Source organism: Rhincodon typus, chromosome 24 (assembly GCF_021869965.1).
Source record: "Rhincodon typus isolate 14 chromosome 24, sRhiTyp1.1, whole genome shotgun sequence".
Taxonomy (NCBI): domain Eukaryota; kingdom Metazoa; phylum Chordata; class Chondrichthyes; order Orectolobiformes; family Rhincodontidae; genus Rhincodon; species Rhincodon typus.
Genome location: NC_063355.1, coordinates 41,920,040 through 41,943,335, shown reverse-complemented (window position 1 = coordinate 41,943,335; position 23,296 = coordinate 41,920,040). Strand labels below are relative to the sequence as shown.

Genomic DNA, 23,296 nt, shown 5'->3' with positions numbered 1-23,296 from the left:
AGGGATGATTAACAAATGCTGATCTTGCCAGCAATGCCAGCGTTCGATGAAAGATTAAAGAGGAAAAAAACCTTGTTGGTATTGCTTGGAAATGAATTAATTTCTCCAATTGTTTTGGAACAAACTAAATTAAACACTGTACTGTGGGAGTGAATGGATTAATTCTGGGATCTTCTATTCTCTCCTTAACCTTCTATCTTGCCCCTAAGAAAATAACCAGACCCGGGTGGTGGATCATTCTACTGGCAAAAAAACAGTGTTTATCAACAATCTATTTATGAACCACTTTTACCCTTCTGTTTTGTAGTATGAAGAATTTTGTGTTCTACAAAAAATGAATAGAAACTATTTTAAAAACAGAAAACCACTTGCATTGATTTGGCCTTTCATGACCTTAAGATGTCTGAAAGTACTTTTGAAGTGTAGTCACTGTGGAATTGTGAAAAAGTAGATTTCCAGGTGCATTAAGAAACCATCATTGAGACCATAAGACGTGGGTGCAGATGTAGGCCCTTCAGCCCATTGTCTGCCCTGCTAATCAGTGAGATCATCAATGATCTGATGATCTGATAACCCTCAACACCACTTGCCTGCCTTTTCCCTCTAACCCATGATTCCCTGACTGATTAAACATCTGTCTGTCTTAGCCTTGAATATATTTAACAACACAGCCTGGATAGCCCTCTGCGGAAAATATTAGCACAGATTTACTCCCCTCTGAGAAGAAATTCTTCCTCGTCTCTGTCTTGTGTTCCCTTATTCTGATATGATGCCCTCTGGTCCCAGATTCTCCCGTTTGGGGAAACAACCTCTTTGCATTTACCCTGTTAAGTCACCATAAGAATCTTGTATGTTTCAAAAAAAAATTACCTGTCAATCTTCTAAATGCCAATAAATACAGGCCCAACCTACTTACCACTTCTCATAAGGCAGTCCCTCGACTCAGTATCAGCCTAGTGAACCTTTGTTGGGACTGCCTCTAGTGCCGGTATATCTTTCCTTAGATAACTGTTCACAGTATTCCAGATGTAGTCTGACTCGTGTCTTGTATATTTTCAGCAAAACCTCCCTGCATTTATATTCTATTCCCTTTGAAATACAGGTCAACATTCCATTTTCTTTATTGCCTACTCAATTTTATGTTGTTCATACATAAGCACTCCCACATTCCTCTGTTCTTTCTCCTTTTAAATAATATTCAGCTCATTTATTCTTCCTACCAAAGTGTATAACCTCACATTTTTTCACGTTATGTTCCATTTGCCAAGTTTTTGCCCACTCGCTTAACCTATCTATATCACTGCAAACTCTTTGCTTCATCCTCACCACTTGCCTCCCCACTTATTTTTTTCTTGGTTATGGTAAATTCACTTTACTTCCCTCATCCAAACCGTTAATATATATTCTAAATAATTGTGGCCCCAACACTGATGCCTGTGACATTCTACCTGTTGCAGGTTGCCATCCTGCAAATATTCCCTATATCCCAACTCTTACATTAGCATGGCTAAATGGCTAACCAATAGGTCCTCCAACACCAAAAGGTTTTTATTTTAAGTAGCTTAAAGTGTGGTACCTTTATCTAAAGTCTTCTGAAAATCTAAATGTTATGTCCACTGCTTCTCCTTTATCTATCCTGCTTGTTACCAGCCTTATAGAGTTCTCGTAAACCTGTAAGGGATGATTTCTCCTTCATGAAGCCATGATGAGTCTGCTTGATCACATTCTGTATTTCTAAATGCTTTGCTTTTACATCCTTTATAATAGATTCCAATATTTTCCCAACAATAGATGTTAACTGGCCTATAGTTACCTGTTAGTTATCTCCACTTTTTAAATGAAGATATTAAATTAGCAATTTTACAATCTTCTAGGACTGTTTCAGAAACTAATGATTCTTGGAACATTACTGTACTACTACATGTGTCCACTACCTCTGTAGCTACTTCCTCTAATATCCTAGGATGCATCCAATCAGGTCTAGGAGACTTATCAGCCCATTAGTTTCTGTAGGACTTTTCCTGTTACGTTAGTTGTTGTATTTATTTCCTCTGGTCCTTTTGCTTTTGTTGATTATTTAGTAATTTTGGAATGCTAGTGATGTCTTGTACTGTGAAAACTGATATGAAGTACTTATTCAACTCCTGCCATTTCTTGGTTCCCATTATTTATTACTTGGCCTTGTTCTCTAAGGGACCTATGAACACTTTGCTGTCTTGTTTTTTATATATTTTTAAAAAAACACAATTTTTTGTCATCCTTTGGTTTTTAAAACTTTGCAAATCCTCTGGCTTACCACAAATCTTTGTCAAAATGTATGTTTTTCTTTCAATTTGATGCCATCCTTAATTTCCATGGTTAACCATGGTCAACTCATCCCCTTCCCAGAATCCTCCTTCCTCACTAGAATTTTGCTATGAACCATGGACTATTTTCAATATATTTCTGCTTAGTAAAAATATGTTTCAATTTTATCTCTCACTGCTCTAAATGAAACACTTGTTGCACATAAGTATTTGTTGAGATGCTTTTCAGCTGTAAAATTACCCTACAGTTTGAATATTTTGAGTATTTTGGTCTCAGTATCCACATGCAATAAATTTGTCCCGTTCACTCAATTTTATTTCCTCTCCTGGCATAATTAAACAACAACAGAACATTCTCTGACTCTTCTGTTTGCGAATACAGCCCAATGTCTGGTATATTCCAGAAGAATGTTGTCATTATTGTGTACTGATTACAATCAGTCAGTTTTCTCTCAAAATTAACAGCAATGGAACAGATAAATTCAGCAAAAAACCGAAAAAATTCATTTAAAATTATCTATTTGAGAGCATGTAAAATTCTAGAACCATGACCCTATATTGACTAAATGTGTATTCAAAAATTGGACGGATGTATAACTTTGAACTTCTGTGGGTCACTGTACAATGTACAATGTCATACTAGTCAGCTACCTGATAGGTTTTGTTCCATGTCATTTATTTAAATCTGTGACGCTACAGCAAAGCCGATCGAAAGGTTAGTCGGTTTTGATGTGCTAGGTGTATGTGTATGGATTTCAAATAAAGATAGGGTCTGTGGTAGTGAACCTCTTCACCTTGGAGAAAGAATCAAATGGTGTCTTGGATGATGTATTACCTGCTAACATCCATAAAACTACTGCAGCACAAATGCACCGTTCTCGGGAGAGGAAAACCAAAGCTAAAGGTCAGGGGCAAACCAAATCTGTTTATTTACAACTGTAAATGATAACTGAGATGCTGCCTATTACATTCATGTATAAGTGTCTTTGATCATTTATTGCTTTCTCTTTCTATCCCTTTTAGCTTCTCCTCTTGACCGCTTCCCCTGCATTTTCTCTAATTTCAAGGATTACTGTCAATAATTTTTTGTTTTGAATGAACACATCTATTATCAATCCCTTTTGTTGGAATTATTACAAGCACTCAAGGTAGTGCTCCTACCTCTGACCTAGGAAATCCTGTTCCAAGTCCTACCTGCTGCAGAGTTGTGTAATAACATCTCTGAATAGGTTATTAGAAAATATCTATTCCAGTTGCTCATTCCTTAAAAGCAATCTAATTCAAGCATTTATGGTAGTATTTCTCTGGAACTATCATCCTTCAGGCAAAATTAGGGGTGTGTTCTGTCCTGAGGGATGTTGAAAGGTGTAGTTGTGATTGATGTAGTCTGCTTTCCATACAGGACTTTTGGAAGTAGCCTAGTTGAGAATAATTGTAGCTGAGACTGTTTGTTTTCCAAACACTAAAAGTGTGTTTGAAATTATAAAATACATGATTTAAACTGTTGACCTATACTATACCTTTGCATACCAAGTCCATCTTTTTTATAGTGGTTAAATGTAATGAATATGAAGGCTTCTTATTTTGTTTGAATTCTTTGTTTGCTACAATGGCTTCCATTCTCTCCCACTTAGCTTCAAGAGTCGAGAGGTTATCGGAAAAAGATAAGACGCTTGGAAGAAGCCAATAAAAAGCTGACTCTAGAGTTGGAACATGAACGAGGGAAATTAGTTGGCCTAAGTCAGTCCCATGCTGCACTGAAAGAACACACCAGCATCTTGGAGACTGCCTTATCAAAAAGAGAAGCAGATCTTGTCCAACTAAACCTACAGGTATGAGCCCAAAGCAGAGGAATTTTTTAAGTCAGTCATTTATGCTGGATACCAAGAGTGCTATAGATTAAAGGAATTCCTGATGCAAAGTATTTTGTTGATAAGAAATCAAACCTGACATTGAATCTGGAAACACATTATCACTTGTAAAGATGGGTTTATTGTTCTAATAATGGTGTGGGACTAAACTTCTTTCAAATTTTATTTTAGCCACTTGTGGTTATTAACCTTCCCCATCTCCCCTCTCTGCCCATGTTCTTCTAAGCTACAGGGGCACATGACCTCCTAGCATTTGAGAATATGCCAGTCAAAACACAAACAGGCTGTGCACACATAATCTTTCCTTTAAGATGCACGCAATTTCAAAGGGACTGCACTGTGTAACAGGTTGATGTACACAACAAATGGAAGTTAGAGATAACATTGCCCTCCTTCATAATTTTTTAAAATGATTGTAATCAAGCTAGTTATTTTTAATGGACTTCAAATACTTTTCTCTCTGTCTTTTTTTTTCTTCTCTCATTTGAAATTGAGGGCTATGTTGTAAAATTGCTGTTTGTCCAGCAGAGAGCTAGTTCCAGACCACTCATGGTGTAAAACTGAAGATTCGGGCGGTCCCACTATTTAGACAGTCTTGTCAATATTTATTTGTCTAGTGTCAAATCAAGAATTGCACATGCTTGGAGGTCTCAGCTGTTCATGCCATGTTAAGAACGTCGTGCTGCTCCAACGGCTAAATACGCCAGCAGTGAGCTGTGCTCTGCCAATGCAGACAAACAAAATCTGTCTTGTTGAAAGTCAGTATTAATCATTGTCAAATCCATATAACAAACCAATCCAATTCCTTTTCCCTTCCCTCAACTTTGTAATTAACTGCATTTCATACGTACTCCTTTTCTATTTCAAAATAGAAAATAAAAATTACTGAATGCAATCTTTCATAGTAACACCCAACAAAAAAAAGTTTTCATTGAGTGACTTCTTTTGGACAGGTACAAGCAGTCCTAAAGCGAAAAGAAGAGGAGGACCAGCAGATGAAGCAATTAGTACAAGCTTTGCAGATTGCACTGGAAAAGGAGAAAGGAAATGTTAATCAACTAAAACAGCAGGTAAATGGTAGCTTTAAGTCTTCATTTCAGGAAACCATAAGCATTTCATATTTGCACAAATGTGTAAATATTTAGGTTCAATCAGTTCCATTCAGACTATTGAATGAAAAATTGTTGTACAGTATTGTAGAACTTGCTGCATACACCATTATTCTGTAAAATGTATTGAAAACAATTGTATAATATAATAAACTGCTGACTTTGTTGAACTTCAGTGTACCAAAGAGTGGCTAAGGCACAGCTCAGTTTACCATTGATTCATATAGATTCTGTGCTAATTAACTGGGTCTTGGCCTGATTGGTAATTAAAATGCTACAGCTAGCATTGGTATCGCTGAGTTAGTGAAGGTTTCTGATCCAATTGCTGTTTAGTGATTTCATGGGAAATGCCAGTATAGATGATGGATGAAGACAGCAGAGTGTTCTTAGTCACTTGGATGTGGGGTGCTGAAGAGCTGGTGATGTTTATTAAACAGTATACATACAAGAGAGATGATTTCAAGATTAAGGAAGGTGGGGATTGAATCTGCTGGAAGAATGCAATATTTCCACCTCAGTAAAGGATATTGAAGTAAATCACTTTTTTGTTACTGCTTTTTATTGAGTTTTTTTAATCTTTAAATGATTTATAGGTTTCAGCAAACAAGGCTGAGGCTGGACACAATCGTCGTCACTACAAAGCAGCTGCCCTTGAACTCAGCGAGGTGAAGAAAGAGCTGTATGCCAAAGAACAGCTTGTAGAAGCTCTGCAGGCAGAAGCTGATAAACTCCAGTACGACAACTATGTGGCAGTAACTTCTTGTACAAATCTGACATCCAGTAGCTAAGGAATGAGATATGTGGTAGGAATGTTGAAACCTAGGGAATTAAAACCCCTCGTCTGCTGTGTTGGTGGAATTTCCCTACACCATGGATGCTCCAACCCCACCATATCACTTAATGAGTCCTTTCCATACAATAGTTCTTTAAGGGTCAGAATTGCTCAGTGTTGCCATGTTAACTTCAGTTCGAGAGTTTAGGGAATCACAGCCCCTACCCTACTGCAGTGTTCAATCTGGGATCTATGGCTGGAGTGATTTCACAAGCATTTGTGCAGTAACTGGGTTTGATACATTTTCTAAAATTGTAGGAATGTAAGTTGATAATATTAGCTCTTTGTCATGTCTCACTGTCCTTTTCCTCAGAGTAACAAAGGTGAGAGATTTAGTTGGGTACGTTTAATTGTGGTTGTTAGTTCGTGAAGAGTTGGGAAGGGTGGGCTGTTTCCATGAAGTCAGTGATCTGGGAGATAATGATGTAATTGCAAAATCACTAGACTGGTAATTCAGGGACTCAGGCTAATGTTGTGGCGACATGGGTTCACATCCCACCAGGGTAGCTGGTCGAATTCAAAATAAATTACTACATCTGGAATTGGAAGATTGTCTCAGTGAACTATAATCCATTATTGTCAAAACTCATCTGATTCACTAATGTTCTTCAGGGAGGGAAATCCGCATCCTGGCCTACCTGTGACTTCAAACCGCCACAATGTTTCCCTTAAACTGCATGACCCTGGGACACCCCATGCATGTTGATTGATTGTCATGCCCATGCCACTGCATGACTCTTTCCATTAAGTGCTGCCGTGCATAGATCTTGGCAGTTTGTGCAGGAGGAAGAAACACCAGAGGAAATGTTGGACACACAGCAATGTAGTTGGCCCTAATCTGCCCTCAGAAATAGTCGAGCAAGGCACTTATTTCAAGAGTAGTTGGGTTTTGGCAAAAAATACTGGCCTCGCCAATAATGCCCACATCCCATGAATGAATAAAGAAAAAATATGGTGTAACCCTATAAAAGAACATGAAAAAGTAGTCAGAAACTACATTTAAATGTTTTCTAATAATTTGTGAAACTGTCAAACAGTTTATTTTCAGTGGGCAATGTTAAAAATAAATATTTGCTATGGAACATAAATGTTCCCAGCAGTAAAGTTAATAAATGTCCTGGCTCAATGATCAAAGAAACCACTGCAGTTTTACTTGCATAGTCGCTGAAAACGAGGCACCATTTCTTTTGAAGACTCAACTCGTAGGACGTATTGCTCCATATCCAGTTCCAACAACTTCAATTTGAAACAATAGTTGAAATACTTTGATTTCCTAATGGTCTGTGGAATTCTTGCTACGTCATGATTTGGATTTATCTCATTTTGCTCCCGTTGTGTTCTGTTGCAGAGCCCAGGATAAGAAACACTCTCAGGAAGTAGCACAGTTCCAGGAGGAATTGGCTGCAGCTCACTCTCAGCTTAAACTATTGCAGAAACAGCTGGATGAGCAGTTTAACAAACCATCTACTGTAAACCAGGAGGTACAACTTATCATGTGACTACATCTCTATTACCTCTGTAGAATCTTGCACAAGTTGAATCATTGGTTTTAGCGTGGGCCGTGACCTTAATTTTGTTGAATTTTAAACCAAGCTAAGTGAAAACAATTAGTTTCATTCACCTGGATTTATCCTCTTATGACCTTTTAGTCACACTTTCATCAGTACTCCAGCTGTTCCCCTGCGGCAGTGTGTTCATACGTTCAGGTCACACTCCACCATTTAACCTGAGTGGCACCAAGTACAGTTGTGAGGGAGTGCTTCATTTTTAAAAATGCTGTTCTTTATGCAAGATTTTATCTCGAGACTCTTTCTTTCGATCTGTTTCAGATGGTAGTATTGACCTCCTCCATCCTCCACCCCACACCCCACCCCCCGTGCTCCCCCGCCCCCAACACGATGCTTGAGAAGATTCTCATTTGTATCTTGTCATTAACAAGTGCACATACTGCATAGCTTTGCTGGTACTTTGGATCATGCGTGAACATTATGTTCAATCATTTTGGACCACAGGTCACTTGGGTAATTCCAGTCACTTGCCATTTGAAAATATCAGCTTGTTCCTCATTCACGTGTTTCTGTCTAGACTTTCTGCTGTGTTCTAGTCAAACCTGGAGGATCCCACATTTTTGGGTTAGGCATTTTACAGCCCTCTGGTCTCAGCATTGATTTAAACAACTTCACACTATGCACTCTGTTTTGATACGTTCCCCCCTTCCATTTTCTGTAATTTGTATTCATTTTTTGCTTTCAGAGCTGACTTTTATTCTGTTATTAACACTTTATCTCTGGATCCAGAATAAAAATAAAATACTGTGGATGTTGGAAACCTGCCACAAAAACCAGAGTGCTTGCAAAACTTGGGTCTGACAGTATCTGTAACAGTTAATATTTCAACTCCGGTATAATTCTTCAAATGTGAAGAAAGGTGGAAAATTGTTCAGAGATGTTATCTAGAGCAGGTGCGATTTGAAGCTAGGTTTCCTGGATCAGATCTATACTCGAGAAAAGCGACAAGGTTAGAGGATGGTTGAGATTTGAGTTTACAGGTATCACAGAATAGAAAGAAAATGGAGTGATAACAGTTGTATTGAAGAGACAAAGCTAGCTCTAGCGTTAACTTCAGTTTGATGGTCCTGCCCCATCTATCTTTTTCATGTTTTGCTTTCAGTCACAGCTGATCTTAATTAGATTGTTAAATGTCTTCTAAGGTAAAAACTTGAATGAATTTACTTGAGGTGTATGGTAGAATCTGAGGAAAAGAATGCTGAAGCTTCATTTGTGAGATGAATGTTATCACCAGCAGCTGATGGATGGTGTTGCATTTTTATGAAGAGCCATGCTCCATTTCATTATCATAAGGCATTTTACAGATATAAAGAATATTCATACAGATCACGCCAAGAAAAACAGCACATTTATTTAAGTGGTGGGTTTGCTTGGTCCAATATTGGCTATCCCAAGACTAAATTGCAATTTCTTTATGGTAATCATCAACCAATCTGCAGTCAATAAATTTGTGGCACTAAATTTGCTAAGGATTTTAATTCTAAACACACTGTATTAAAACATTTGGTCATCTGTGTGATTGGAATTTGTCTTTTTAGCAAAGGAGGGTAGATTTGGTTGCCAGTGATAGGAATTACTTTGGGAAATGGATCTTGCATGTAGACTATAAACTAACTATTGTGATTATGGTAGTTTAAAAGGTCTTTCTTTTCAGGTGGAAGACTTGAAATGGGAAGTCGAACAGAAGGAAAGGGACCTACAAGCCTTAAGACAGCAACTCTCACTAACTGAACAGCGAAGTCAGAAGGAGTTGGAAGGGCTACAGGAAGCTTTACAGGTAGGAGATTTTAACAAGAAGATTCGCTCTCTACTCTGCACCAAGGTATCTAAACCTTTCATACTTTGAGTAAGGTTCCCTGCTGAATGAGTTAGGATTTTTTGGCATTTTTGCAGTCTTTCCCCATCACCATTTGTTTAATAGTCTTGTAAGATGCAAAGTTCAGAATGTAACCAAAATAGGTGAAAAATACTCCACTTTCAATTGAATAGTCACAATTTTTGGGTTACGTATTCGGGCAACTCACTAAATTCAAGTTCTATCTCATGTACTGAGATGGAGGAGGTATAAGCATAGAAAGTTTATGATTTGGAAAGAAACCACTTGGCTCATTGGGCATGCACTGACTGGGAAACAAACCATTCATCCTAATCCCAATTTCCAGCATTTGGCTTGCTATGAAATGCCACTGACTATGAACCCTTAAGTAAAACTGCACAATGTCACAACTCACTAGAGTAAACATAGAAAATAGGTACGGGAGTAAGCCATTTGGCTCTTTGAGCCTGCACCACCATTCAATATGATCATGGATGATCATGCAATTTCAGTATCCCACTCCTGCTTTCTTTCCATACCCCTTGATCCCTATAGCTGCGAGAGCCACCTACAGCTTCCTCTTGAATATATCTAATAAACTGGCCGCAAACAGCGTTCTGTGGTCGAGAATTCTACAGGTTCACGACTTGGTGAAGAAATTCCTCCTCATCTCAGCCCTGAATGGCTTACCCATTATTCTTAGACCGTGACCCCTAGTTCTGGACTTCAACATTGGGAGCATTCTTCCCACATCTAGCCTGTCCAGACCCAAGACGATTTTATGTTTCTGAGATTCCACACCACCACCCCCGCCCCCCAATTCTTCTAAATTCTAGTGAGTACAAGCCCAGTTAATCCAATCTTTCTTCATATGTCAATTCTAGTTAGACCTCATATTTTCAATGAGAGTCTGAGTCGTAGGGCAAATTCAAGTGACCTTTATTGCGATTTACCTGTAAGTTACAGCACAGCAAAAAGGCGCACACAAAGCTCCAGAATGTTGTAACTTTATACAGTTTAAATTTAGAATGCATACGTTCCCCCCCCCCCCCCGGTCCCGATTACTATCGATCAGCAGAGCCGAGTTGTCCATCTGTAATTGGCTGTCCAATAAAGCATGTTATAGAATTTAAGCTTGCTTCAGTAAAATGACAAAGAGATGGACAGGCTTGTGGTCCACCCCTGGTCCTTCATGCTGTTTTCTAGACTCTCATCTCCTGTCGTGAGGCTTAACGTTTCTCCAGATGCACTGCGTCAACTGCCAATTATTTGGATACTTGCCTATTACTTCAGGACCTCTTAAATTTTTCATTACAGGGAGTACAAAAGAATATTTATTTTTGATCAGTTCCAACAAAGTTTTATGTGATTACACCTGATGGTAAAGTTCTTTAGTGAACAAGTTGTCTTAATGTGTTCATTCAATCCACATTCCAATGTCTGCTAATCTCTGTATTCATTCCTCCCTGTATTCATTCCTCTCTGTAATAATAAAACGATTGCTATTACTGTCTGAAACTGTTTTGAATCTTTTCCTTTAATGGTTTTCTATAACTAATTCACATCTATAGTTATTGATTAAATTTATTAATTAGTGTGACATGTTCTTATCTATGTCTTATTTGTCAGCTGCAACCTTGAGCTGCTATTGTTATTAAATGTGAAATGTTATTATCTATGTCTTTACAGAGCTGCTATTGTTCTACTATATTAAACAAATGTTGAATGTTATTATTTGTCTTTTTGCACATTCAGCAACCTTGAAATGTGACTGTCAGCCCTGTTCTGCGGTCATTTTGTGCTACTCAGTTATGGGCAGCCCTAACAATCCTGCCATCCCAGGAATCAGTCTGGCGAGCCTTAGCTGGACTCCCTCAGTAGCAAGAATATCCTTCCTCAGAGTAGGACACCAAAACTGAACATAATACTCAAGGTGTGGCCTCACCAAAGCCCTGTATAACCGCAGCAAGACATCCCAACTCCTATACTCACTCCTCTCTCACAATGAAGGTCAGCATGCTATTAGCTGTACCTGCATGCCAGCCTTCAGTAATTGTTCCACCCTGACACCCAGGTCTTGTTGCACCTTCCCTTTTCCTAAACTGCCTTCCTGTTTTTGCGACCAAAGTGGATAACCTCACATTTATCTACATTATATTGTCAAGTATTTGCCCACTCAGCCTGTCCAAGTCACCCTGCAGCCGCCTCACAACCCACACTACCGCCCAGTTTAGTGTCAGCTACGAATTTGGAGCTATTGCATTCAATTTCTTCATCCAAATTGCTAATATATATTGTGAACAGGTGGCGTCCCAGCACTGAATACTGTGGTGCCTCACTTGTCACTGCCTGCCACTCTGAAAAGGACCTGTTTTTTTCCCAACTCTGCTTCCTGTCCGCCAACCAGTTCTGTCTATGTCATGTCATTGCATTACCTCAGACACCATGAGCTTTAATTTTGCTTACTAATCTCTTGTGTGGGACCTTTGTCAAAAGCCTTTTGAAAATCCAAATACACAACATCCACAGATTCACCCTTGTCCACTCTACTGGTCACATCCTCAAAAAATTCCAGAAGATTTGTCAAGCATGATTTCCCTTTAATGAATCCATGCTGACTTAGACCAATCCTGTCACCGCTTCCCGAATGCTCAGTTATTATTTCCTTAATAATTAACTCCAGCATTTTCCCCACCACCAATGTCAGGTTAACCAACGTAAAATGCCTCGTTTTCTCCCTCCCTCCTTTTTGTAAAAATTGAGGTTATAATAGCTATCCTCCAGATCACCAATCATCACGCTGGAAATCCTGGAGTCGCAGAAAAATTAAATTTTTATCAAAGTTTGCAAAATTCCCAATTTATCTGTCCTTTTCTATAGAAAACGTAGGTTTCTTAAGAAAGATTACAAGTTCTTATAAATTAATAGATTCCAATCACACGTAAACGACTGTGAATTGTTGAATATGACTCTTAACCTCCTTATTTCTGTCTCTTGTATGCACACACTTGCACACAAACATACACTGGTTGCCAGGGGTTCTGTTCTTCAGTCCCTGTTCTTCCGGTTCCTTTTCAATTTTTTTTGCAGGAGGGACAGGTTACTGGTAGATTAACTGCAAAATACCTTCCTTCCTAGATAAAAGCCATAGTTCACAGCAACTGCTGATGGGGAGAATAAATGGTCTTTCTTCAGCTTTAGCTATTTTGTTGAAGAGAAAGACACAACACTTCCCCTTCGAGAGATCCAAAGGCTTCTGTCAGTTTTAGTCACGCCCACAAACCTGTTCAGTTATCCAGGAACCAATCAATAGTTGGTCCCAGTTAAATCTCACTTTGTACACACCCCCTAGTGCCAACTCATCTATTAACATTCCACCCTACCACCAAAGCAGCAAAGTAAACACTACTTACGAAGAATTTCAGTAATTTGCCTTTAAATTTGCAGCAATTTCTTGGTTTTCAGTCCGCAATCAAAAATACAGAAAAATAAAATGGTATGGTCTTTACAACAGCTTCATACTCTAAGTCTCTCATGATGAGCTCCAGATCTAAGCCTAGATATAAACGGTACTTTACACAAAAAAAAAGAGGAACTGGAGTGGTTACTTGGCTTAGGTTGTTATCTGCTTGTTCTCGAATAACTAATTCAAGAACATGACTAATATACCAATCTGACTTTTTGACCTGCAGTATGTGGGGGATGAATATACCTTTTCGTTTTTGTGCATTTTGATTTTTGGCTAAGGGAATTCTTCTTGGACAGTTTACGTAATATTTCAAATGGAAATGGTCCTCACTTAAACTATCCCACAATATTGGCACAAAAATATGCATTTTATTTTCTGTTGACTTCATTTTTCTTAACAATAACACCTTGGCTAGCTGTTTGTTAAACATTTTCAAGCATATTTGCATATTTCCGGCTTATTTTTAGTAGCTTGTGTCTATTACAACTTACTTTAAAATCTAACTGATTCTTCCTTGTACTGTTTTACAGGGTATAAAGGTGAACCTGGAGGAACTACAGGAGGAATTGACAGTCACTCGTAAGGATAAATTCATGCTCCAAACTAAGGTGACAGAACTAAGAAATACCATGAAGACGTTACTGCAACAAAACCAGCAGCTGAAGATGGACCTCAAACAGACAAAAACACGGAAGGTAAGTGATTAACCCCAGGTATAGTTACTGTAGAAGTGGTTTTTACCCTGAAATATTTGGACTTGATCAGTGTGGGCTGTTCGGATCTTCTCTTGCTCCACAAATCCGAGAGACAGTGGCTGTTCTGTGGCCTAATTTCATTTTCTTGAGCTTTTAGCCTGTATCCTTTAATACCATTGGCTGACAAACAAAAAATATCAACCATTGATTTAAAACTAAGAACAGGCCGAGCATCATTTGCCACTTGCAATGAAACCTGATGTCCCTGAAATTAGTTTTAGGAACTAGAACATGAATTCTCAAACATGATTTTGCCAGCCCCAAAGTGTCTGACAATTCGTAGAATGTTCACAGCACAGAAAAAAGCCACTCAGCCCATCAAGTTCACATTGCAAGAGGGATCTTGGTCATCCTACTCCTGGCCCTCCATTTCTTCCCTTCAGCTAATCATTTAATTCTCCTTTGAAAGCCATAATAGAATTTTCCTCCCCCACTCTTGCAGGCAATGCATTCCAGCTTGTAATTACTCAAAGGCATAAATATTAGCTAATTTATTTTATTTTATATAGATTACTCTTGAATCCAGCTCCTCTGTCACCAGGCGATACAGCTTTTGCCATCAGACAATGTCTCATGCAATGTTCCTTGTCTAGTTAATATTTAAATAGTATTAAAAGTAGGGAATCAACGTGCGTATTATTGTAGTATTAATTTTAATCCTGTCCATATGAACAATGGCAAAATCATTCTGGAGAATTCTGCAGGCCTTCTCTGAATTTAATGTATAGATCCAGCGTAATTTGTGTACAAAGACGATCAGTGTATCAAGTTATAATTCACTTTTAACTAGTTGCAACATATAGAGAATTTTATAATCTTCTATCTCCCGCTAAAAGTTCCAATGTTAAAATTTGACACATTATGCAACAAAAGTTTTTTTTATTTTTAATTGTGTTATTCAGCAATCTGGTTTACATGACTTATTTTATAGGATTAAAGAAATTATGAATTTCAGGATGTCCATATGCTGAGACGAAATGCAGTGGGAAGAGACTTTAGATGGAATTTAATATTTAAATATCAGTACAAAATCATTGGGTGGAATGCTCTGTTTCTATGATGTAAACGCAATGTAATACTATCATTTAAATAAATGTTATTTCTAAATAGAGAATGGAGTTGAAAGGAGATGTTGTTTCATCAAATCCAGTGACCCCAGTAAAGATACCTGATTGCCCTGTACCTGCCTCACTCCTTGAAGAACTGCTCAGGCCACCGACGGCTGTGAGTAAAGAGCCTCTTAACAACCTCCACAGTTGTTTAAAGCAGTTGAGGTAAGTTCCTTTTGGAAAAAGTGGATTTGCTTTGGGGTTTTTGTAAGTCTTGGTTAATGTATATTGCATTTTGCAGTAATTCATTACAGATTGTAATCATTGAATAATCTTGTAAATAAATGCCAAGTTTTACAAAACTACCACGGATAGAAACAATTAGAATAAAATAATGTTCATGGCTAATTTGAATTCAGTTAGTTAAATATATCCTACAAAATAAATCATTATGCACAATAAGCAGTAAGGTTTTGAGAGGGGCAGGAAAAGCAAGAGACCTTGGAATGTATGTCCACATGCTCCAAAGGTGGCAGGACACATCAAGTGGTAAATAAAGCATCTTCAATGCTTCCCTTCATTGGGCAGAGTAGGTGATGACCTACTGGTCACTAGGTTGATAATCCAGAGATCCAGATAATGTTCTGGGGACCTGGGTGCAAATCCCACTACAGCAGATGGCAGAATTTGAATTCGGTAGTGAAGGAAAAAAAAAAATCTGGAATTAATAATAATGGAATCATTATTGATTTGTCAGGAAAACAGGCCAGGGAAGGAAATCTGCCATCCTCACCTGGGCTGGCCGATGTGTGACTCCAGACCCACAGCAATGTGGTTGACTCAATTGCCCTCTGAAATGGCCCAGCAAGCCATTTGGTTGTACCAGTCAGTAAAAAGTCTCAGATAAAACCAGACAAATCATCTGGCATTGACCTGGGCACCGGAAAAGATAACAACAGAAACAGCCCTGTCAACTCTGCAAAGTCCGCTTTACTAACATGAGGGGGCTAGTGCCAAAATTGGGAGAGCTGTTGCACAGACTAGTCAAGCAATAGCCTGACATACTCATTCACGGAATCCTACCTTATATGCAATATCCCAGACACCACCATCACCATCCCTGGATATGTCCATCCCGCTGGCAGGACAAACCTGCAGAGGAGGTGGCACAATGGTACATAATAGGAAGGAGTTGCCCTGAGAGTTCTTAACGTTGACTCTAGACCCCATGAAGTCTCGTGGCTTCAGGTTAAACATGGGCAAGGAAACCACGTGCTGATTTCCACATACTATCCTCCCTCAGCTGATGAATTGATATTTCTCAATATTGCACAACACTTAAAGGAATTGGACAGTTTCAACACTATACATGTCCAGTCAATGGATGTTGCTGTCCCTTAGTAATGGTAAATACTTACACATACTACAAATTTGGGCCAACTTTGTCCAAGAATCTTAAGTGAAGAATGCCATATTTACTTAGTTACTTATGTAAAAGCTGCATTTAAAATAGCTTCTAATTTGTCGGTAAGTGAAGATGCTCTGCCTGTGTTTGAATAGAGACAGATAGGTTTGAGCAAGGGTATTTCCACTGAGCTACACAACAGAGATGATGGGGTAGCAGTAAAGTGTGCAGTCAATGGTGTCAAAAGTTGCAAGAAGTCCACAAGGTATGAGCAGTCTTCAAGAACTGAGATAAGGAAGAATTTCTTCAGCCTCCAGAGAGTGTTGACTCTGTGGAACCTGTTGCTGGAGAGGACTGTAGAGGCCAAGTCATTAAATATATTTAAGACAGATTGTCAGGTTCTTGATTAGTAAAGGGAACAAAGATTGTGGGAAGAATGGTGGATTGTGGGAAGAATGGTGTTGAGAAATATATCAACCATGATCGAATAGTGGAGCAGACATGATGGGCTGAATGACCTAATTCTGCTGCTGTATCTCATGGCCTAATCTTGTGAGAATGCTGTTTGTAACTTTGATTAGAGCAGTTTTAGTGCTGTGATGAAAGTGAAAACCTGATTTGAAGAGATTCAAGCACACAGTTGTAGGCAAAAAGGGGATGCAGTTAGAATGCAGCAACATAGTCTCAGGTTTTGGGATGGAAAATGAGCTTGGAGATGGAGTGGTGTTCTCCAGGACAATGGATTGAGGATGCCTCTCTTGAGAGAGGCACAATCAGGAGAGTTCCCATGGGAAAGCAAACAAGTTCTGCAGCATGAGTTGATCCTGCTTTTTCATGGTGGCTTCAGTCTTGGATTAAAATCATTGGGATTACCCATAAAATTTGTTGTAAACCTGGAGAATTGTTGGAAAATGTTTTAATTTTTACAACATTTTATACAGGTTAAAATGTTAATTAAGAATTCTGATGTAAATGCTTTCTGTCACTTAGTGGAACTGATTGCTTGGCAGGAACATAAGTAAATGTTTAAATGACATTTTAGATACTGCATGCTTGCCAGTGTTTCAAATAATCAACTAGCTATGATTAAACCACGGCAAATGATGATCAACTCTGCTGCACGGTGACTTCATGGTAGAGAAAACCAGTTTGCTACAGTGGTGCAACATGGACAGCTTGAGCAAGAACTGCAGATCTATCAAGGAAAGTATAGGAAAAGACAAACTTTTTTTAAATAATTATCTAAATACAATAAAGATTTCAGTTTGGAGGATGGAAGATATTTGCCTTGTGAGCAAATACTGCAACTGTCAGAGATTGGGTGAATTTAATATGTTAGGCAAGTTTCTTGAAGCAGGGGTGCTTGTTACATGTAAGGTTCCTGTATCTCACTGCCTACTTCAGTAAATAAAATAACTTGCCTTCTACCTGAAATCTTATCTCTGTTTCTCTTTACAGACATTACCTGCACTATGTATTTCCAGCAATTTCTGTTTCTATTTCAGGGCTTTTTGTTTTTGCTTCAGGAGATTTTGTTTATTATAAGTTAATGCATTGGTGCAGGACTGTTTGGATCTTTAATTATCTATGGACAGTATCATTGGAGATCTGTTTATAATTATTAAAGAGAAAACCCTCTCTTTTATCCAAAGGCAAGAGATGGACAGTTTACAGCGACAGATGGAGGAGCATACAGTAACTGTACACCAGTCTATGTCGTCATGGACACAAATGGAAGGACAATTGATGGAACTTACTGCTGATGGTGCAGCCCCAGCAGCAACAGAGCTGTCCAGCAATAGTACAGAAACTGACCTCAACAATAGTGCAAATACTAACCATGCAAATAGGACCTGTCAGCAAGGAACAATTTCTGAACTACCACAAATTTAAAAGCCCTCAGCAATGCTGAAGAGTGGGAATGTTTTCCAGACCTCTGTGCTGTATTTACGTTCTGGTTTCCTTGGCAGCCTAGCAGCAAATTGTTCATTCACATGACTGGTAATGGATTTAAATGTTGCCTGTAACTGCTTGACTGCAACTTCCACATGTGATTTTTGTTAAACTACAGGGTCCATAAAAAGGAAGAAATAAAGAAGAAAAGGAGGTGGGAGGTAACTTTTGTTTTCTGAACGTCAATCCATCAACAATTCAATAGCATGGATTGACGGGGAAAAATTCATTGCTGTCTATTTGGGTATTCTAACCTTTTGAGTGATGGGGGAGGGGAATAATTACAGGGAGTGCTTAAAAGGTCAAGAAAAATATTGATTCTAATTTATTAATTAAATTTTAACTTTAAAAATGGTTGTAAGTTTTTTGTTTTACAGTTCTGAAAGTTGTTGTTGTTTGAGATACATTTGTTAGTTTAAGGCTTGGCAGCATTATGTTGGTATAAGTCAAAGGACAAAAGTTTTGTTCCTCTTCACCTTTAACTTTTCCTTTTTGAAGAAACCACAGTTTAAAAACATATTTTGCACCTTTTTGATCTCCATGTTTGTGGAGTTAAGGCAAGCCCAAATAATATCAACTTACTTGACTTAACTTTTAGCAGCAAATGCTAAAGATGCTTTTTTGTATATTAGTTGGCTCGTGCACGCACATGAATATGAATTATCTAAATTTTACAATTTTGTGTCTCTTTACAATACTGTTAGGGGATTGGATTGCACAACAACAATTTTGGCATACTGGGTTTGACAGAAGGATAAGGGTTTTAAATTCTGTGATCAGTAGGTGTAAGCTCACAGCATAAAATGGCCTTGAGTTGGCAGTTGTGTTCAGAAGAATAGAATGTTACACAGGTGCTGTCATTAGGGAGCTTCAGACAGCAGGTGTTTGTTACCCAGGTGTCACACTTGCCAATACTTAGTGCCTACAGTGGAAAAGTAGATAATTCCCCAGTGCTAAGCATCCTCACCATGATGAGCAGAAAATACAAGTTTTTAAAAAAAAAAGCTTAACTGAATTTAAAAAAAGTTGTGAAAAATGGAATATTCATTAAAAGTCCCACTGCCATATACTTAAGATGTTCTGTTATGGAGGAAGTGTGTTTATATCACTATTAGGTGAGCTGGAAAATATTTTTCAACAGCAGCGTAGATGCTTAGCCTGTGTACAAGCCTAACGAGCTGCTTTGACTATTTGTCAACATTTGTGCACTACATCACTTATTGTTTCTTTCTCACTAACTGCTGCTGTCCTGACATGATGGAATAGTTTGCTCAGTAACTACTAACTGTTCAATTTAAGTTGACTTTTGCTTTCTGTTTCTTTTGTTTTTCAGCTTTGTCTGTACACTTTGGATTTACTAAGCAAAACTATCTTGTACAGTATGAGAGTTCTGTAAGCATGTTAAGGGATTTAAATTTATGCATAATATTGCTGGAGAGCATTGTGCAATAAACTATTTTTGGTAATGGTTTTCCATGTATGGTTTACTTGTGATTTTCTTTAAACAGGGGTACAGCTTATTTATAAATTGCATGTGAAACTAATTAAATATGATCAGTCATCTGCATGGTCTGATTGACAGTTGACACTTTACTTCATGTAAGCATAATAGAAGCTAAAAAGTACAGAATTTTGCTCGAGCAAATATTTTTATAACTTGAAGCAGGAACCAGTGACCTCACGTTGATTCTATTATTCCATGACCTTAGATCCTCTAACAAAAACAGTATGCCCTTATCTGGTCAAGGAATATACAAAATGATATTCGAGTAATTGTTTGTAAAGAAAATACTGCAAAGAGTCATAACAGTAAACAGTTCAGATGAAGTAATAGCTTCTTATAATTGTTATCTGAATTCTGGAATATAAAAATTAACACAATTACATTATATATGGAATTTGTTTTCTGTTGTTTTGCCAGATTTGTAACCTCAACATGTCATGGTATTTCTTTGCAGGATTGTTTGATGTAATAATGACATTAATGAAGCTGATTCCTGTGTAGTCAATTATAAAGAAATAGTATGTCCAGTGTAGTGGAAAACACTGCCTGAGGGTGTGCTGGAAGCAGATTCAGTCATAGCTTCCAAAAAAGAATTGGGTAATTACCTGGACAAAAAATATTTTTTCAGGGTCATGGGGTTTTTGGTGGGCTCAGAGTGAAACTAAATGAATCGCTCTCACAGGCAGCAGGCATGAACATGATAAGCCAAATGGTGGCCACCTATGGTATAATAATTCTATGATTCTGTGTATGTGTTCAGACATTACAGCATAACTACCTGGAAAATGACATGCTTTCACAATTGCATAAAGCCTGTAGTTAGTGCTCTTTTTTTTAAGAAAAAGCATTTAAATCGAGAATGTTTTAAGGATATGAGAAAAATGTCAGTTTCTTTTAATGTTAAACTTGAAAATGTTTTCATTCAACCACCATCACCACACTGATTTCCTCAGTTCTTGAGTAATTGACAATTCATGTTGTATTTCATAGAATTTGCCTCTTTCGAAGAGCTTTCTCCCCCGAACTTTTAAGATCAACGACTGGGTTTAACACATCACAATAATTGCCTTTTGTTCAATAGTGAATAAAAGTCTGAAATAGAAATTCAACAGCTTCTGTTTACATTTGTGTGCTACAGAACCTGAATGCTTATTGATCAACATGCTTTCATTACCATTCCAGCATAGCACTGCATAAGGCAGAGATAAATGTTACATTTTTTTTTAAAAATGAAGAAGAGTACAGCTACTGTTTGCAGGGTATCCTTCCAAGATATAAATGTGATGGAGGATTGGACATTAATCTTATTTTAATGACCCACGTACAAATGTGGCTCAGACTGTTTGAGTAAATGGTTCTCCTGTTTGCTAATTATGGTCCTGTGTGAATTGAATTCCTAAAATCTCAATCCAGTTCCTAGTAAATCAGGGATTACAATATTAATCTTCCCTAACTCTACAGTAAATTAGTAATCATTCTTGGAAATAAAAATAATTCCACTGATACGTTTTAAGGTGCTGTCCAATACTGGGTGTGGTTTGAGAAAGCTTTATTCAGCGTCCCAACTCTATATAACCAAATGTGAAGTTTAGTATTCCCATGCAATTTGTAACATTTAGCAGTAATACTTGATAGAAGTACAAACTAAAGATGTTATTGTAAAATTCCCAGATTTATTTTTGTTTGTGAAATTATTACTAAGTTATTTAAAATAAAAATTGTCTTGTGAGCCTATGGCTTCCAGAGATGGGATTTGGGCAAAATTTGAGTTAAGAAAGCAACTATAAATTAATTTGAATATAAATTGCACTTTGGACTCCCTTCAATGAGTTTGAGTAAAGTTTTACCTTTAATCTTGTACTATTTCGGTAATATTTCCTACATTATAACAGTTAATTTGCTTCAGAAAAGGTGAAATTTAACTGTAAAGCACTTCAGGAAGTCCTAAAGTCATGAAAGATGTTGCATAAAAACAAATTCAGTCTTTAATCTCCATTTTAAGCAATCTAATTAACAACTACATATCAATTCTTGAAGCAATTAAAGTTTTGCTTGTTAACATTTGTAATTTATTGTGTAATTGTGAAATTAAACTTTCCTTTGCCCTTATAAAGTTTTGTGTTGCTTGTAGTGAAATTGTTCTTGACTTAAATGATCTTTTGCACTCTTCTTCACATTACCATGTAGTTTGGACAATAATGCGTTGAAGCATATTTCATCCATTCAGCTCATTATGTCTACACTGATCTGATAATCCTCAACGCCACTTTCCTGCCTTTCGTTTGTATCTCACTTTTTCCATTGTATTTGAAGGGCATCACAGTGCTAAGAAAAGATACTAAGTAGATTCTTTCCTGTACACCCCACCCAACATTGACACTGCTTGAAGTGGAATCACTAAGATCTATATTCAGAAGCACCTTTTGACAAATTATGTGAGATGAGTTGTTTCCTGTGCTGTTTGCTCCAAAGCCAGATTTTCATCAAATAGGTTTTTGAACAGTATAACTGAAAACTACCGGCTTCCGCTAATTTTATCCTATTGCTAACAATCTGAAAGGGAGCTACAAGTATCTGTCCTTTTACAGATATAAACAAGGCAGTGATACACCCATTTAAAGTTGCAAAGATGCCTAGATACTAAAACTACACATCAAAATATTTGGCAATGTTTAGTATTGTTATATAATAAAAATGCAGCTATAGTATGCAAAAACAGTCAATTATCTTATAAAAAGATTAGTAAAGTTTCTGGTTATTTAAGTTAACTTCTCCACCAAGGCTGCCCATGTTTACCAAAAGATGATGTTTTAATGTGCTGTGACATTACATTGTTGATTTTAAGGGACAAGATTTTTTCATAGTTCTAGTTTAAAAACTTTTCTTGACAGTCATATTATCAAGTGAAAGCACAAGTAATTTACATGATAATGTTTTTCTTTGCAGACTACAGGTGCTTCTGTTTTTTTTTTCAAGAACTGTTTTAGCCAAGTTTTTATGTATACCACAGTATGCAGCTGCTTCATTTCAAACCAGCACAAGGAATGTAATGTAAATCTGGAAATAGAGTAAGGAAAGGCCCCTGAGGTAAAATGAGATTTATTCTGAAGTGAAGCCCTACAAATTCTTGGCTTGAGTTCATAAATGACACCATTTTAAACCAGTTAGAACCATATCTTGCATTCCAGGAGTTAAAGCTCATCGGGTTCCAACTTGTGTATGCAGCTGAAATTAAGTCATATTCAAAGATATTTTTGAACACGGTATTCAAGGGAATTGTTCTTGGAATGGGAATATGCATAGATCATCTTGTTTAATCTAGATTTGAATGTATGTTTGCATATATACCAATGGAATTAATGTGCCATAATGCAAGGCTGTTTACAAACACATTGTCCCTTTTTAAGCATCACGTAAAATCCTGTTACATAACTTTTATGATTTTTCAACTTCTGTGAATGATCACAGACCAATTGATATATTCTTGGGAATGTTCTTTCCTCACCTTCCAAACAATTGCATCAGTTACCCAAGGGAATCCACTTTCATTGTTGCTAGAGCTGGTTACTTCAACTACAAACACCTTCTCCAGTAAGTTGAGATCAGAAATCTTAATTCGGAACCTGTCCACAGAATGAAGTGAATTTTGCCAATGGCTT

General features: G+C 37.5%; 1 protein-coding gene across 10 annotated transcripts in view; it reads left to right on the top strand.

Annotated features, from left to right (window-relative positions):
* The window catches only part of golga3 (golgin A3), an 82,985-nt gene extending 62,244 nt beyond the window's left edge, over nt 1-20,741 (top strand). For all 10 annotated transcript variants that reach the window (XM_048611431.1, XM_048611434.1, XM_048611432.1 and 7 more), the window contains 8 exons: nt 3,941-4,138; nt 5,131-5,247; nt 5,880-6,019; nt 7,467-7,599; nt 9,341-9,463; nt 13,502-13,666; nt 14,837-15,000; nt 17,833-20,741. In XM_048611431.1, coding sequence (XP_048467388.1) covers nt 3,941-4,138; nt 5,131-5,247; nt 5,880-6,019; nt 7,467-7,599; nt 9,341-9,463; nt 13,502-13,666; nt 14,837-15,000; nt 17,833-18,073 — 1,281 coding nt within the window. In that variant the 3' untranslated portion in view covers nt 18,074-20,741. The remainder of the gene's footprint in view (nt 1-3,940; nt 4,139-5,130; nt 5,248-5,879; nt 6,020-7,466; nt 7,600-9,340; nt 9,464-13,501; nt 13,667-14,836; nt 15,001-17,832) is intronic.
* Nucleotides 20,742-23,296: the final 2,555 nt, after the last annotated feature.